The sequence below is a fragment of the Phalaenopsis equestris genome, unplaced genomic scaffold, assembly GCF_001263595.1.
Source record: "Phalaenopsis equestris unplaced genomic scaffold, ASM126359v1 Scaffold000180, whole genome shotgun sequence".
NCBI lineage: Eukaryota > Viridiplantae > Streptophyta > Magnoliopsida > Asparagales > Orchidaceae > Phalaenopsis > Phalaenopsis equestris.
In genome coordinates, this window is record NW_018164622.1 from 195,994 (window position 1) to 209,160 (window position 13,167).

Below are 13,167 nucleotides of genomic sequence, written 5' to 3' on the forward strand. Positions count from 1 at the left end.
AAACTGCCCCTATTGCAGTATTTATCTCTTGCATATTCTAGTCAAATACTTGAGTATATAAATAAGAATATATTAGTACTGAAATAGTATACTATAAAATGTTACAAATCTATCCTGCTCCTTTCGCCAAAAGTCAAGCAAAAAAGTTCAGCCTTCAGTAGCAGGCAGCACGCTTCTGCCTCCTTTTAATTCCCCAACACGTATAAAGAGTTACATTTACAAATTACAATGGATTCTTTTTCATAATTTTCACAACACAATCATTTTTATATCATCGAATAATCATTAAATAAAAACAGTTGAATTATTATATTTATATTATAGAATTATACAATAAAGAAATATACACAACAATCATGGCATAACCGCTCCCCCAATTTAGAATTTGTTTCATTCATATTACCATGATTGTCGAACAAATCTTAAATAACAAACATACCCAAAGTCATGATATCATCCGTGATCGAGAATCTTTGCTCAACACGAGTCTTGCTCCTCCCTGAAATAACACGCATAGATAAAACAATGATGAGCAATGACAGTACAATAGATTACTCAAATTTATTACAGTAACATAATAATATTATATACAAGAACATCAATGTCATAAATAAGCAAGAATTATAAACAATTATATAAATAATTATTTCAACATGATATTAAAGAAAATAACATGACACAAAATAATATTTAATGCTTTCATTTAAAATATTTTATATTTTTTTCTTCTCTTATACCTCCATTTATTTATATTTTTGGTCATTTATATATTTACTTTTAAATATATTTCACATCTCAAGTATATAAATTACACTTGTAAATAACTGCATAAATACACAAGCCATTATCTCTACTTGAATGCATATAAAATACAATCATACCAATGCCGCACTTATTTCTTTTTTTATTTTTTATTTTTTTAATTTTTTAGCACGTATAGTTTTGATGCATAAGCATAAAAATATAAATAATTTTAGCAAATAGAAACATCATAAGTACCTCAGAAATTTAAATAAATTAACATGTATAATGAACATTGTGTAAAATTAGAAATAAAATTTCGAAGTTTCTTATTCTTCAATAACTTTATCATATTTAATATACTCGTTAAAATATGAAAATTATTATAAAGCATGAAAAAAACAATAAAAAATGATGTTTTTATATTAATATGATCAATACAGTCTATTCTATAATATATCAAAAATCATGAGTTGAAAACATAAAAAATCTTCATAGACCTAAATTTATCTGAAATTTTAAAAAAATAAAATATCAAAATTTTACTCAAAAATAGAAATTAAAATCTGAAGTAGGATAACATTAGTTACTTTGAGAAATCAATTCAAGGCCTTCAAATCTTACTTCCTCTCTAACTTTTTTTTCCTCCATATCTCTAAAAATGACTCTCGGACATAGTGACAAAAATAATAATAATAAATAAACTTGAAATCTACTTATAGGAGTGGGTGCTTAAAAGTAATAAATATTTTATAACAAAAACAATAATAAATAATATTAGTAATAGAAAATATTAGGTTGGTTAGAAATACAGTGGCTATGAATATGTTTGTGTTATTTAGCTCTCTAAAAAAAACAGGTAAATAAAATCCTAGAAAATAATTGCAACCAGCTTACAAATACTTTGAATAATAAAAAAACAATTCTATTTCATAATCGTTAGAGTAATCAAACAAAAATTATATTACATGCAAACATGTTACATAAATAGCCTCCAAATTCACAATATCTGAACTCATATTATAAAAGAGCATGACAGGTCCATAACATAACAAAAAGCAATAATTTGGCTCTGAACACTTCTATCTCTTCAATATACTGTAAACATTTGTTTAATTTTCTTGCTAAATGGAAATAATAACTTATATTTAAATAAGTCAAAAGAGAATTATAAGCACAATTTTGCTCAGCATAGGATATATTGTTGTTAAAAAAATACATATTATAACATTTCAAAACTACATTAATATGCAATTAAACATAAAAAAAGGTTCATACAAAAAACAATAAAAAAACTATGTATAGGCTGTCTAACACCCATCCAGAAGCATTCAAACAGGTAGTATAACAGATTCAGCTCAAGTAAAAAAATATTTAAAAGTACTAACCTGAGGCATTCCACCTATAAGTCAAGTTGCCTCCTCTCTCTCTGTATAGACCTAAATATCCTCGCTGCAGACTCTGTAGCAGAGCTTGCATTATGTGGAATAACCTTAATCACTTGAGTTGGATTTTCCTTGCCGCTAGACTGCGAAAGCTGGCACGATCCCTCGTTCACCGGAGGAATGGAAAAAACTGGCAACAATTCGCTGCCTTCTCCTTGTGCCTTATCACATGGACTACTTGCCGTGCTCGCTTGAAGCTCGTAATCTTTTAAAGATGGATTATTCTTTGTAGGATAACCAGACAATGCTTCGCTTTTGTTGAATGATTTGTTGCACGAACTTTGGGAGCACTGCAAGGAGCGTACGTCGGATTTTATGTTGGTTAGAGGGCTTACTTGCTCGACAGCAGAGGCGGAAACAACGGGATTCACCATAGGAATGCCATAAGGAGCTGGAAAGTAGTTTGGGCCGACTTGTGGAGGGACGGGGAGTGTGTGGTTTTGTTGGTGGTGAGATGAAGGAAAACCGTAAGGTGAATTCATGAAGCCGCCTCCGTAGAGAGGAGGCATAAATCCAGGAGGAGGGCAAGGACCACTATAAGGTTTATAAATGAGACCTTCCGAGGGTGACATAACTGGTATCAACCATTGATTAGGAGGTTGGAAACACCATGGATTTTGTCGGTTATCTGGAGCCATGGGGATCAAATGGGTGTTAGAGGTAACAGGAACATTTCTGGGAAGTGGACAGAGTTCTTTGTTGGGATCTCTTTCTTGAATTTGAAGAGGGGGAGGAGCTGCCTTTTCTAGCTGAGGAGCTGCGTCTTGGGTCTGTTTTTGGGAGGAATAAGTTCTCTGTGGTGTGGATTTTAAGATGGATGGAATAGGAAGGTTCTTTGAAATTACTTTGGGCGGGGCTGTAATAATATCAGAATCGTCACAAAGTAGATGCGGTGATGCTGCAAATAGCTTCTGGACCTGTTTAGTAAAAATAATTATTCTTCACCGATTGTAATTAGCAATGTCCATAATGATGAACAATAAAGCAAAAACTCAGTTGCATAATTGGGTTGAGATGAACTAACTTTTATCAATCTATGCAGCTCAAAAACTTGAATCGCAAAGACTCTCTGTTGGCTGCAAAGGAATTAAATTGTAAATTATATAAAAAAAAGAAAGGAACAAATAAAAATCAAAAAATATGTCAAGCTCATATTGTTACGAGATGAGAAACAGTTCAAAATCAAAGTATTGCAATAAGTATTAGCATGTTCAAGAAATAAGTTCTCTGAAAAGGGAATCCAAAATAAGAGCAAGAATAAGGATATCTGTAATCCATTTACTAATAATGGAAGAGTAGACATTTATTATGAAGCATAGTGCATTGCAGATAAAAGAGAAACATGCAGCCATCTTTAAGGACTCAATAAAGCAAAAAACCTAGTCGCAATGTACCTTCTACATCTACACAACTGTTGCATTGATACAACTGTGTCAGAATTTCCAACCATATTACCACTAATGGTTGCATCTCTCCCTGTGGGGATGTCTTTCTAGAGGAAATGCGTAGTGGTGAATTATTCGCTCTTTTCTTGTGAATCTCAAAGGTTAATCCTTCAAAATCGGGTTCCTCTATAACAGTTGAGAAAACTTCAATATATTTCAATTATAAAAAATAGGGTGTTGTTTTGACTTCGGACTTGGATGTTACCAAGTGCTTTGTTGAAAAAAATGTCGGTGATGACTCCTTGTGTTCCTTCAAACTTTACCTGAGGAATTGTTGTTTGCTGTCAGTTTATCTTCTTCTCAAGATGATGGCCTTTCTGCCAGGAGTAATAGGTGAAAGACAGATGTATGTAATAACTAGCTCTGGATTCTGGTTGACTAGATTTCACATATGAATGAGGCATTTTGCAACCTGAGTATTATTGGCAAGCTCTATGGGACGCTTGGTACCTAGGCATGTTTAATGATGAGAATGAGAATTGGTTTAATGAATCTCATTGAGATTACCAGCGTTACTGTGACTGTTTTACTGGATGTCTTTCTTAAATAGACATTTATTTTAGTTTTAGCTTGTTTAGGCCAAGTCTTCATAAACTATTTTTCTTTACTTGAATTCACGCTTTTCCCTTTTGTATTAGCTTTCCTTCCTTAATAAATGAACAGAAGTTTAAAAAATAAATAGAAAAACAATAAAAACGATCCCAATATACGAAATCTAAATAATATGAACTCCCACCCCCCACCAACCCACCTCTCTCTCTCTCTCTCTCTCTCTCTCTTGGCGTAATAAATCATTATTATAATTCTAAGCTTTCATTCAATTATTTTTTGTTAATGATAGAACAAATTATGTTTTAAAAATTCATAGATCACGCCACACTGGTCAGTTCATAGGGCCACTACACTGCAATGGGGTAATGTTGCTTTTCATTGTTTATAGTTTTTCAAAAGTGCCACCGAGTCAAATGGTTATTGTTACAATAATTTTTCCTTCCTGTTTCCATATTTTCTATATTCCTTCTACAAATGCAACCACCAGCATATCATTTCTTTTGTGCGCTCTTTTGTATGTTATTAATGCTCAATCAGTTGAATCAAGCACACAAGGTTATGTGGAGACTATCAACAGTCGCGTCAAATTGAACAAATGTGTCAGACACAAGCAATTTGCAAAATCCGATACTCCTAATCAAAAGGAAGGTCGTCACAAAAGAGAAAGTTGTGCCTTGTGACAAGTTCTTATCCAACTAGATTAAAAAGAGAGATTAATTATGAATTTCTGGAATTTGTGATTTGATTATAGGATGATTACATAAAATCAAGGATAATTATCTATTGTTTCTACTATTTTAGTATTTTTTTAGTATTTTTTTGCTAACAAATACCAAAGGTGAAAAATGAGTAGGACCTAATGATATCCCACTAAATGTGTGAAAATATTTAGGAGATTTGGGAATTTATTGGCTTATTAAACTTTTAAATATTATTTTAAAAGCTAAAAAAATGTCTGAGTGAAGGAAAAGTACTTTGTTCTCTATTCTTTAAAAATAAAAGGGATGCGCAAGAGTGTGCAAATTATACAGAAATTATGTTGATGTGTCCTACATTATTATGGGAGAGTAACTGAACATCGGTTGACGTGATACAAGGTTTCTCATAATCAGTTTGGATTTATATCGGACAAGTTTACCATGGAAGCTATACATTTATTGAGAGGTTTGATGGAGAAGTATAGAGAGAGTAAGAGGGATCTACATATGATTTTTATTGAATTAAAAAAAATTACGATAAGGTTCTTAAGAGAGTTTCTTTAGAGAGTTCTAGAAGAGAAAGGTGTTAATACGACTTATATTCAAGTCATTAAAGATATGCATACTAGAATTGTTACTTGTGTTCGAAGAGGAGGATCGATTAAGTATTTTTCTATTTTAGTTGGATTAAATCAGGGATCGACTTTAAGCTCATAATTAAAGCATATCTTTTTGCTTTAGTTATGGATGCACTTACTGAATATTTATAGGAGGATGTACCTTGGTTTATGCTTTCGTTGATGATATCCTTCTCGTGAATTAGATTAGAGAAAAAGCTAAAAAAAAACTTGAATTATGGAGGTCTACGTTGGAGTATAAATGTCTTCGCTTGAGTATAGCTAAAATTGAATATATGGAATGTAATTTTAGTAGTAGTAGCTCTAGAGATAGAGTTATAACTATGGGTGATCAAATTATAAGAGGTGTGAATGCATTAGATATCTCGGTTTTATTGTTCAAAGTGATGGTGATATAGATGGGAATGTTATTAGTAGAATTCAAGCTGTTAGTTGAAGTAGAAGGAATGCATTGGTCCTATTGTGTGATAGCAAAGTACCGCGTAGACTTAAAGAAAAATTTTATTAGATGATGGTGAGACTCTATGTCGCATAATGTTGGCCTTTAAAAGTGTTGACGAGCTGAGAATGCTTAGGTTCCATCCATAAATACATACACATATACTTAATTTTTTTATTAAGTTAAAATTTTTTATTACAATAAAAATAATGATATTTGAACTTTCAATGATTGAGCAATGAGCACTTAGATCATGCATTAACATTTAACATCATAATAGATATTTTATGTTTATAAATTCAATTTTCATTATGATAAAGTTTATTTTTCAACTTATTTATCTTTCATAAATGTTCATATACATTTAGTTACGTATTTATCCAAGCTTTTTTACTATTTTACATCATATTTTAAATGGCAATGCTACACAATGTGCTTAGGCTTTGCATTATAGCATGCTATTCACCATTGACAACTATGGATGTCCCTAAATCAAATGCCCTTTATTTACACCAAACACTTTTCTCAATCCTTAAAAATTAATCATAAATCAAATAAAAATAAAATCCTTCAAATAAATCAAATGCATAAAGCATGCTCACTAAAAAAACATACTCTCAAGCTCAAAACACAACCAAGATCAGCAATAGCTTGATAATCAATTAAAATCACATCACCTTCTAATTCTCAACTGTAGCTCGATCATTAAGTCAAATCATTACAATTCCTCCTGTGACTCCTACGACGATAAAATTTTATACTCGATTGTCTGACAACAAAGCTGACAATATTACACAAAATCAGAAGTATAAAGCAAATAAGATAGTTAAAACAAAATAAATATATATATATATCAATTACTCCGAGATAAAATTCGAGATCAATCAAAACTCCCACTAAATTGATGCCAAAAAAGATGATGAGAAATCATCAACAGCTCTCAAGAAAGATCTAAGGATCCTAAGATCTACATTATGCTATAGAAAGTCAACCCAAAGATCAAAATCCATATGAAAAAGAAGGCATCAAGCAGAAAAACTAAAAATCAAAAGAGAAAATAGATCAAGAAACTTCAACAAAGGTGTCAACAAAGAGATTTGACAGAGCTCATTTGAAATTTAGTTGCTTACTACAATCTCCTTAAATGCGTGCCAATTTTGTTTTCATACTAGTTCCCTCAACAATCTCATTGACCTATGTTTAAAAAATTCAAAGAAAAATTAGAGAGACATAAAGGTCTACCTTCAAAATTAATGAAATTACACCATCCGATTCACAATAAAAATATCCCAATGCTGAATTCTTCAATGGGAACACAAGTAAAATAAGTAGATGTAACACAAATCAGTTAGAAATTAACTATATATACTTATAGATGTAAATTAACTATATATACTTATAGATGTACATAAGAATTTAGGTATTTGAAGTTGTAACCTTTATTTATTGATTAAAATTGATTAAGGAAGAAAATGATGGCTGAGGTTGAAGACAAAAAGAACAGATTAGAAGAATTTGACACATAGGAGAACAAAACATGAGACAAAGCAATTCAGTCTGAAGATTATTCTACTCTAGAAACGCTAAGTGTTGAGAGAGCTAGGAACTTCTGATTTTAGAGATTTTAATCTTAAGGGATGATTAATTATTATGTTCTTACTTCAACGTTTAATAACAAGAGGAGAGAGAGAGACTTATGGTGCTAGATTTATTTTACATAATTATATTGTTAGTTCTTATAATAATACCTTATCTTATTTTGATGTTCATACAACACTTTTAACTTCATGTTCTGATATTAGTAATGTTGACATTTTACTTGCTACTTTGTACAATTTATTACTTTTTACTAAACGGGCATGTTAATATGTTATATTTTAACATGTCAGTAGGTTAAAATGTTAATATATTACCTAGTACTTCATACTCTAATGTATGTACGGTACTATATACAATTTGTTGATTTAAGGGCTTCATAAACGAAAAATGACTCAAAAACAAGTAGCATAATTTTAAATCCGGATCAACGGCACTATCAGCTTTCAGAAAAGAAGTAAAAACTTGCAATGTCGGAGATAGGAAATTCAGTGGAATGTATTTAATCAACGGCTCCATCAGCCTTAGCCAATCATTTAGTTCATCTCAACAAAAAATCTCATATTAGCTAATATATATTAATGACTAGATTCTATGCACAAAATAATAATATACATACAAATAGAAATATGTATGCCCTCATCTGCAAGAGAAGAAGATATGATTATAAGCTGCTCAGAATAACATAATTGTACGAGATGCGAAAGATCAAGTTCTATAAAAAATGAAGACCAAGTTAATGAAAGCTCTATAACAAGCTTATAGTCAAAAGTACTGCACCAAATGAACAAGTAAAACCAGCAATTTTATGAAACCACCATGTCAACACCACAATAAAAATTTTCACTTACTTCACAATTGCTCTCCTTGCCTTCCAAAACTGCTTAGGGCCAATTACTCTTACGATATCATCAGGAGATATATCTGATACTGAAATGGAATCTATCATTGAGGCCTCCGAAACTTCAACGCTTCGTTCAGTATCTTTCAACTCACCTGGCCCACCTGCTTTCTCATCAAAGCTTCTTTGACTATATCCAAATGACAACCCAGTACTTAATGTGCATTGAATCTTGTGAGCATTCCTGTTTTCAAGAGAACCATCTTGGGACAAATCATTGCCCATCCTGGCGTTGTGTTGACCTGTTTTATCAAAAAACTTCATTTTGAATTCAGCACATTTATCTGAAGGTGCCAAGGAAATTTTTAAAGGACCAGCAAGTATCTCACCAGCTTCTGGATCTTCGCTTGAAATGTTTTCTCTAAACTCTTCTTCAGCGTGAATTCTTTCATGCCTTTTTCGTAATTTTCCCGAAGCATTGGCTTCATAAATGGCCTTACTAGAAGGACTCCAAACATGGATGGAAGAATCAAGAGTGGAAGAGATCTGAACTTTCGTAGCACAAAAAAAGGATGGCTTGCTTATCTCAGCCAAAGGTGCATTCTTTGAATGTGGTACAACTTCAGATGGAGCTAAAGTTGGAACTCTAAAATCATCATTATCATCATCAAACTTTGCTTTAAGGGAATTTTTTCCGCCTGTAAAGTCACCTACTTTGAAGGCAGTACCTTCAGCACCTGATCCTGCAGCACTAGAAGTTCTTTCACAGTCAATTCCCCTGGTTTTGCTACTTTTCCCATCAGATGACTGCGAATAAGTTTTGTCAGCTGAAGAGAGAGGCATTGAATGAGGTCGAAAAAATGGAGAATGTGCAGTCCTTTCATTAGTGCCTCCCTGTCGCCAAAATGCACTTGTGAATATCAATAGAAAAAAGCCGGGTATAGACTATGTATTTAACTTTAAAATTGAAGAATAATGCCATGAAAATAAGGTAGCCTAAGAGAAAATGGCACCCATTAAATACTTAAAAGAAATTTCAGAAAAAGAGGAAGGACACAAACAGGAGCAGGGATAGAACATGGAATGTAATTCCCAATATAGAGATTGTCAATTTAAGTGACGAACATAAAAAATAACAGACACACACACACACTTTCTAATTATTGTTTTTCTCCACGATTAATACAAAGAATGAATTGACAATGGTTTTCCTTTTTCTAACTATTATAAAGTTGGAATCAAAAATATCTTTAATTAAAGCTTAAAATAAGTTGAGAACTCAATCACAATAATATAAATTTTCATTTATTTGACTATTTTATTTGCTGTTCAAAAGAGAAGGGGTTTATCAATTTTATCCTTTTAAAATAGTCCCATGCAATGGATAACAGAATGACATAAATATAAAACTTTTTGAGAAAGCAATATAAAAAGCGATCCTCCAAAATTATTATCTCAGTATCACTCAATAAAGCATTAAATAGTATTTTCTCATTTGTTAATTTCTAAGTATTAATTATTTTATTGTAAAGAGATGGAGTTTATAAATTTTATCCATCTAAAGTAGGCACTTCTGATGGATGTGATAATAAAAAATGAATAATATCTTTTTGTTGATATTTTCATACAAAATATAAACTTAAACTATTATTCAATATAATATATATTAAGATACAATGTGAATACAAATATTTTATTTGAAACATTAAACCTACACGCAAGAAAGGAGCCCAATAACAAAATGGAATTTTCACCATTTTTTTTAATGGTCAAATGGCATCTATTAAATTAACTAATGTCTAATCCAATGTACAACAACAACAAAGCCTTAAACCCACTATGTGGGGTCAGCTACATGAATCCTTTTTCTCCATTGCGTTTTATTTAGTGTCATATTTTCATTTAGTTCTAATAAATTATAATCATTTTTTTATACAATAAGCCCAAGTTTTCCTAGGTCTACCACTGCATTTCTTAACATAAGTTAAATCTAAAACGTCTGCTCTCCTAATCAGATCATCAAATGGTCGATGTTTAATATGACCAAACCATCTAAGACGACTTCCTCTAACCTATAACTTTGTCTGTCATAGGAGCTACACCAACTCTATCACAAATATATTTATTTCGCATTTGTCTCTAAGCGTAAAGCCACTCATCCACCTAATCCTAATCATTCTCATCTGCAACACTTAGCTTAGTATTATGCTTCTCTTTTAAAGGTCAACATTCAGCGCCATAGAGCATTGCAGGTTTCACCACCGTCTTATAAAATTTTCCTTTCAGTCTAAACAATACTTTTCTATCCAACTAAGTGGGTCGGCTACGTGAATCTTTTTTCTCCATTGTATCCTATTGAGTGTCATATTTCATTTAACTCTAATAGATTAAGATCATTTTTTATACAATATTAAAAGTCTTTTTAGGTCTACCTCTGCCTTTCTATATATAAGTTGAATCTAAAACATTTACTTTCCTAATCGGATCATCAGATGGTTAATGTTTAATGTGACCAAACCATCTAAAACAACTCTCTCTAATTTTGTCCGCCACTGGAGCTACACCAACCCTATCACGAATATATTCAATTCGCATTTTGTCTCTAATTTCCAAGCCACCAATCCACCTAAGCATTCTCATCTTAGCAACACTTAACTTTATTTAATGCTTCTCTTTTAAAGGCCAACATCGCACGCCAAAGAACATTGCAGGTCCCACCACCATTTTATCATGTAATAGGCTCGATGCATTGCTCCACTCAAACCAACTAACTTGAATTCTACCAATAACATCCCCATCTAAATCACCATCACTTTGAACAATCGGCCCAACTTACAACGGTGACACTAGAGCTACTATTACTAAAATCATATTCCATGTATTTAGTTTTAGATTTATTCAAAAGAAAGCCCAAAGACTTCAATGTAGATCTCCATAATTCAAGTTTTTCCTAAAGTCTTTATGTAATCTTATCCACAAGAAATATATCATCAACTAAAAGCATACAACAACTGATGTAATCCAACTTAAATAAGAAAATAATTGGTCAATCCTCCTGTCCAAACACAAATAACAGCTCTAGTATGCACATCTTTAATGACTTGAATATAAGTCATATCAACACATTTCTTCTCTAGAAATCTCAGAAGGACTTCACTTGAAACTTTATAATAAGCCTTTTCTAAATCAATAAACATCATATGTAGATCCTCATTACTCACTTTGTACTTCTTCATCAAATCTCTCAATAAAGGTATGGGTTAAATAGCAGACCTACCCGACATAAACCTAAACTGATTATGTAAAAATCTTTGTATCACGTCTTAACATATGTTTAGTTACCCTCTCCTATGACTTTAAAGTATGACATATCAACTATTTTCCTCTATATATTGTATGATATTTTGCATCCCATTTATTATTAAAAATCAGGACCAAAATACTCTTCCTCCACTCCTCAGGCATCTTTTTAGTTTTCAAAATAAAATTAAAGAATTTAGTAAGAAAAAAGCTCCTAAATCTCCTAAATAATTTCACACTTTAATTGGAATATCATTAGTTCCAACTGATTTTACACCATTGGTTTTTTAGTGGTTTTTTCAAAGCCTCCTTAACTTCTTTTTACTAATGGGGCAATAAAAATAAAAAGTTTATCATTATTAACGATATTAAAATCACTATAGTCGATCTTATTTTCAGAAACTTCATTGATAAGTTTATCAAAATAGCTCGCCCTCCTAGGTTGAATACCTTCCTCTAAGAAAAGCTTTTTTTTTTAATTTTTCATCTTTAATACACTTTACTTGAATTAAATCTTTACTTCCCTTCTCTCTTTGTTTAGCTAGTTTATGCATATATTTTTCACTATCTTTGATATCGGGCAATAAATAAATACAGGGCAGACAGTTCTAAAAATTAAAACAAAAGGAAATTTGCAAGGATTTTATAAACCATGCCCAAAATTGAACCCGCAATAAAGAATATTTTCAAAAACATGAAGTTGTAACTAGCTATTTCTATATAAAAGCTGTAAGAGAACAAGTTGATACAGTTGGACTCAGATAACAGAAAAATAATCGCATACTAATTGAAACAATAAATAAATAAACGAGCTTAAAAGTGCATTTTAATTGTTCTTCCGTCTCCTTTGATATTCAAAAAACAGTTATAACACTATGGCAAAGGTATTTTAGAATGGGATCATTTCAAGCCCAAAGAAGTATAGCTCACGAGCAGGTTCACCGAACAACATTAACTTCATAATCACAGAAAGGTAAGCACTATAATTAGCTGAAAGCTTACAACAAAATTTCATCAGCCAAAATTTACATCTAAAGAGAAACGAGACCTGCTTCGATGACGCAGAAGAAACCGCGCTGCCAGGTTTAGGTGGCGGGAGAGTTGCCGAACTAAATTTCTGCAAAGGAACACTCAGCTGCTCATAGAGAGCCATCTTGTTCCTCGGAGGCGCTCTCGGCCCTCCCTTCTCCGTATCGTTCACATGAACTCTCGGAAACATGGGTCTCATAGATTTGTCATCCTCCTTCCCCACTTTCATCGTCCCCATATCCAATCTCAACACTCAATCACCCTAAACGGCGAACACACTCCGGCCTCCTGAATCACTCACCAGCTCCCGGAACCCAAATCCTCTTTCTGTTAGGAGAAACGTTTCGGATCTGACACCGCTCAACAAAGAAAAGCATGAAGCAGGTATGAAAGGCCAGAAGCCCTTAACGAAATCCACACCGAAACTGAATCAAACGCTCTTC

The 13,167-nt window shown here is 32.2% G+C and overlaps 1 protein-coding gene across 2 annotated transcripts; it reads right to left on the minus strand.

Annotated features, from left to right (window-relative positions):
- Positions 1 to 284: 284 nt before the first annotated feature.
- On the minus strand, positions 285 to 13,161 carry LOC110022278 (protein HEADING DATE 3B-like). 2 transcript variants are annotated; one of them, XM_020721134.1, is made up of 6 exons: positions 12,744 to 13,161; positions 8,785 to 9,289; positions 8,406 to 8,697; positions 3,211 to 3,262; positions 2,130 to 3,103; positions 285 to 499 (listed from the first exon to the last, which is right to left on the minus strand). In XM_020721134.1, the coding sequence occupies exons 1-5, from the start codon at positions 12,960 to 12,962 to the stop codon at positions 2,144 to 2,146; spliced, it is 2,028 nt and encodes a 675-aa protein (XP_020576793.1). In that variant the 5' UTR covers positions 12,963 to 13,161; the 3' UTR covers positions 285 to 499; positions 2,130 to 2,143. The 2 variants fall into 2 exon arrangements, with proteins under 2 accessions (XP_020576793.1, XP_020576792.1); XM_020721133.1 differs by having other exon boundaries at positions 8,406 to 9,289.
- Positions 13,162 to 13,167: the final 6 nt, after the last annotated feature.

Bases quoted from the DNA above. Each gene is read 5' to 3' on its own strand.
- LOC110022278 (XM_020721133.1), bottom strand. From the start codon at position 12,962: ATGGGGACGATGAAAGTGGGGAAGGAGGATGACAAATCTATGAGACCC. The intron at 3,263-8,405 runs GTAAGTGAAAAT...ATTCCTTTGCAG, and splicing joins GCAAGGAGAGCAATTGTGAA to CCAACAGAGAGTCTTTGCGA. The intron at 3,104-3,210 runs GTTAGTTCATCT...TTTACTAAACAG, and splicing joins AGCTGCATAGATTGATAAAA to GTCCAGAAGCTATTTGCAGC.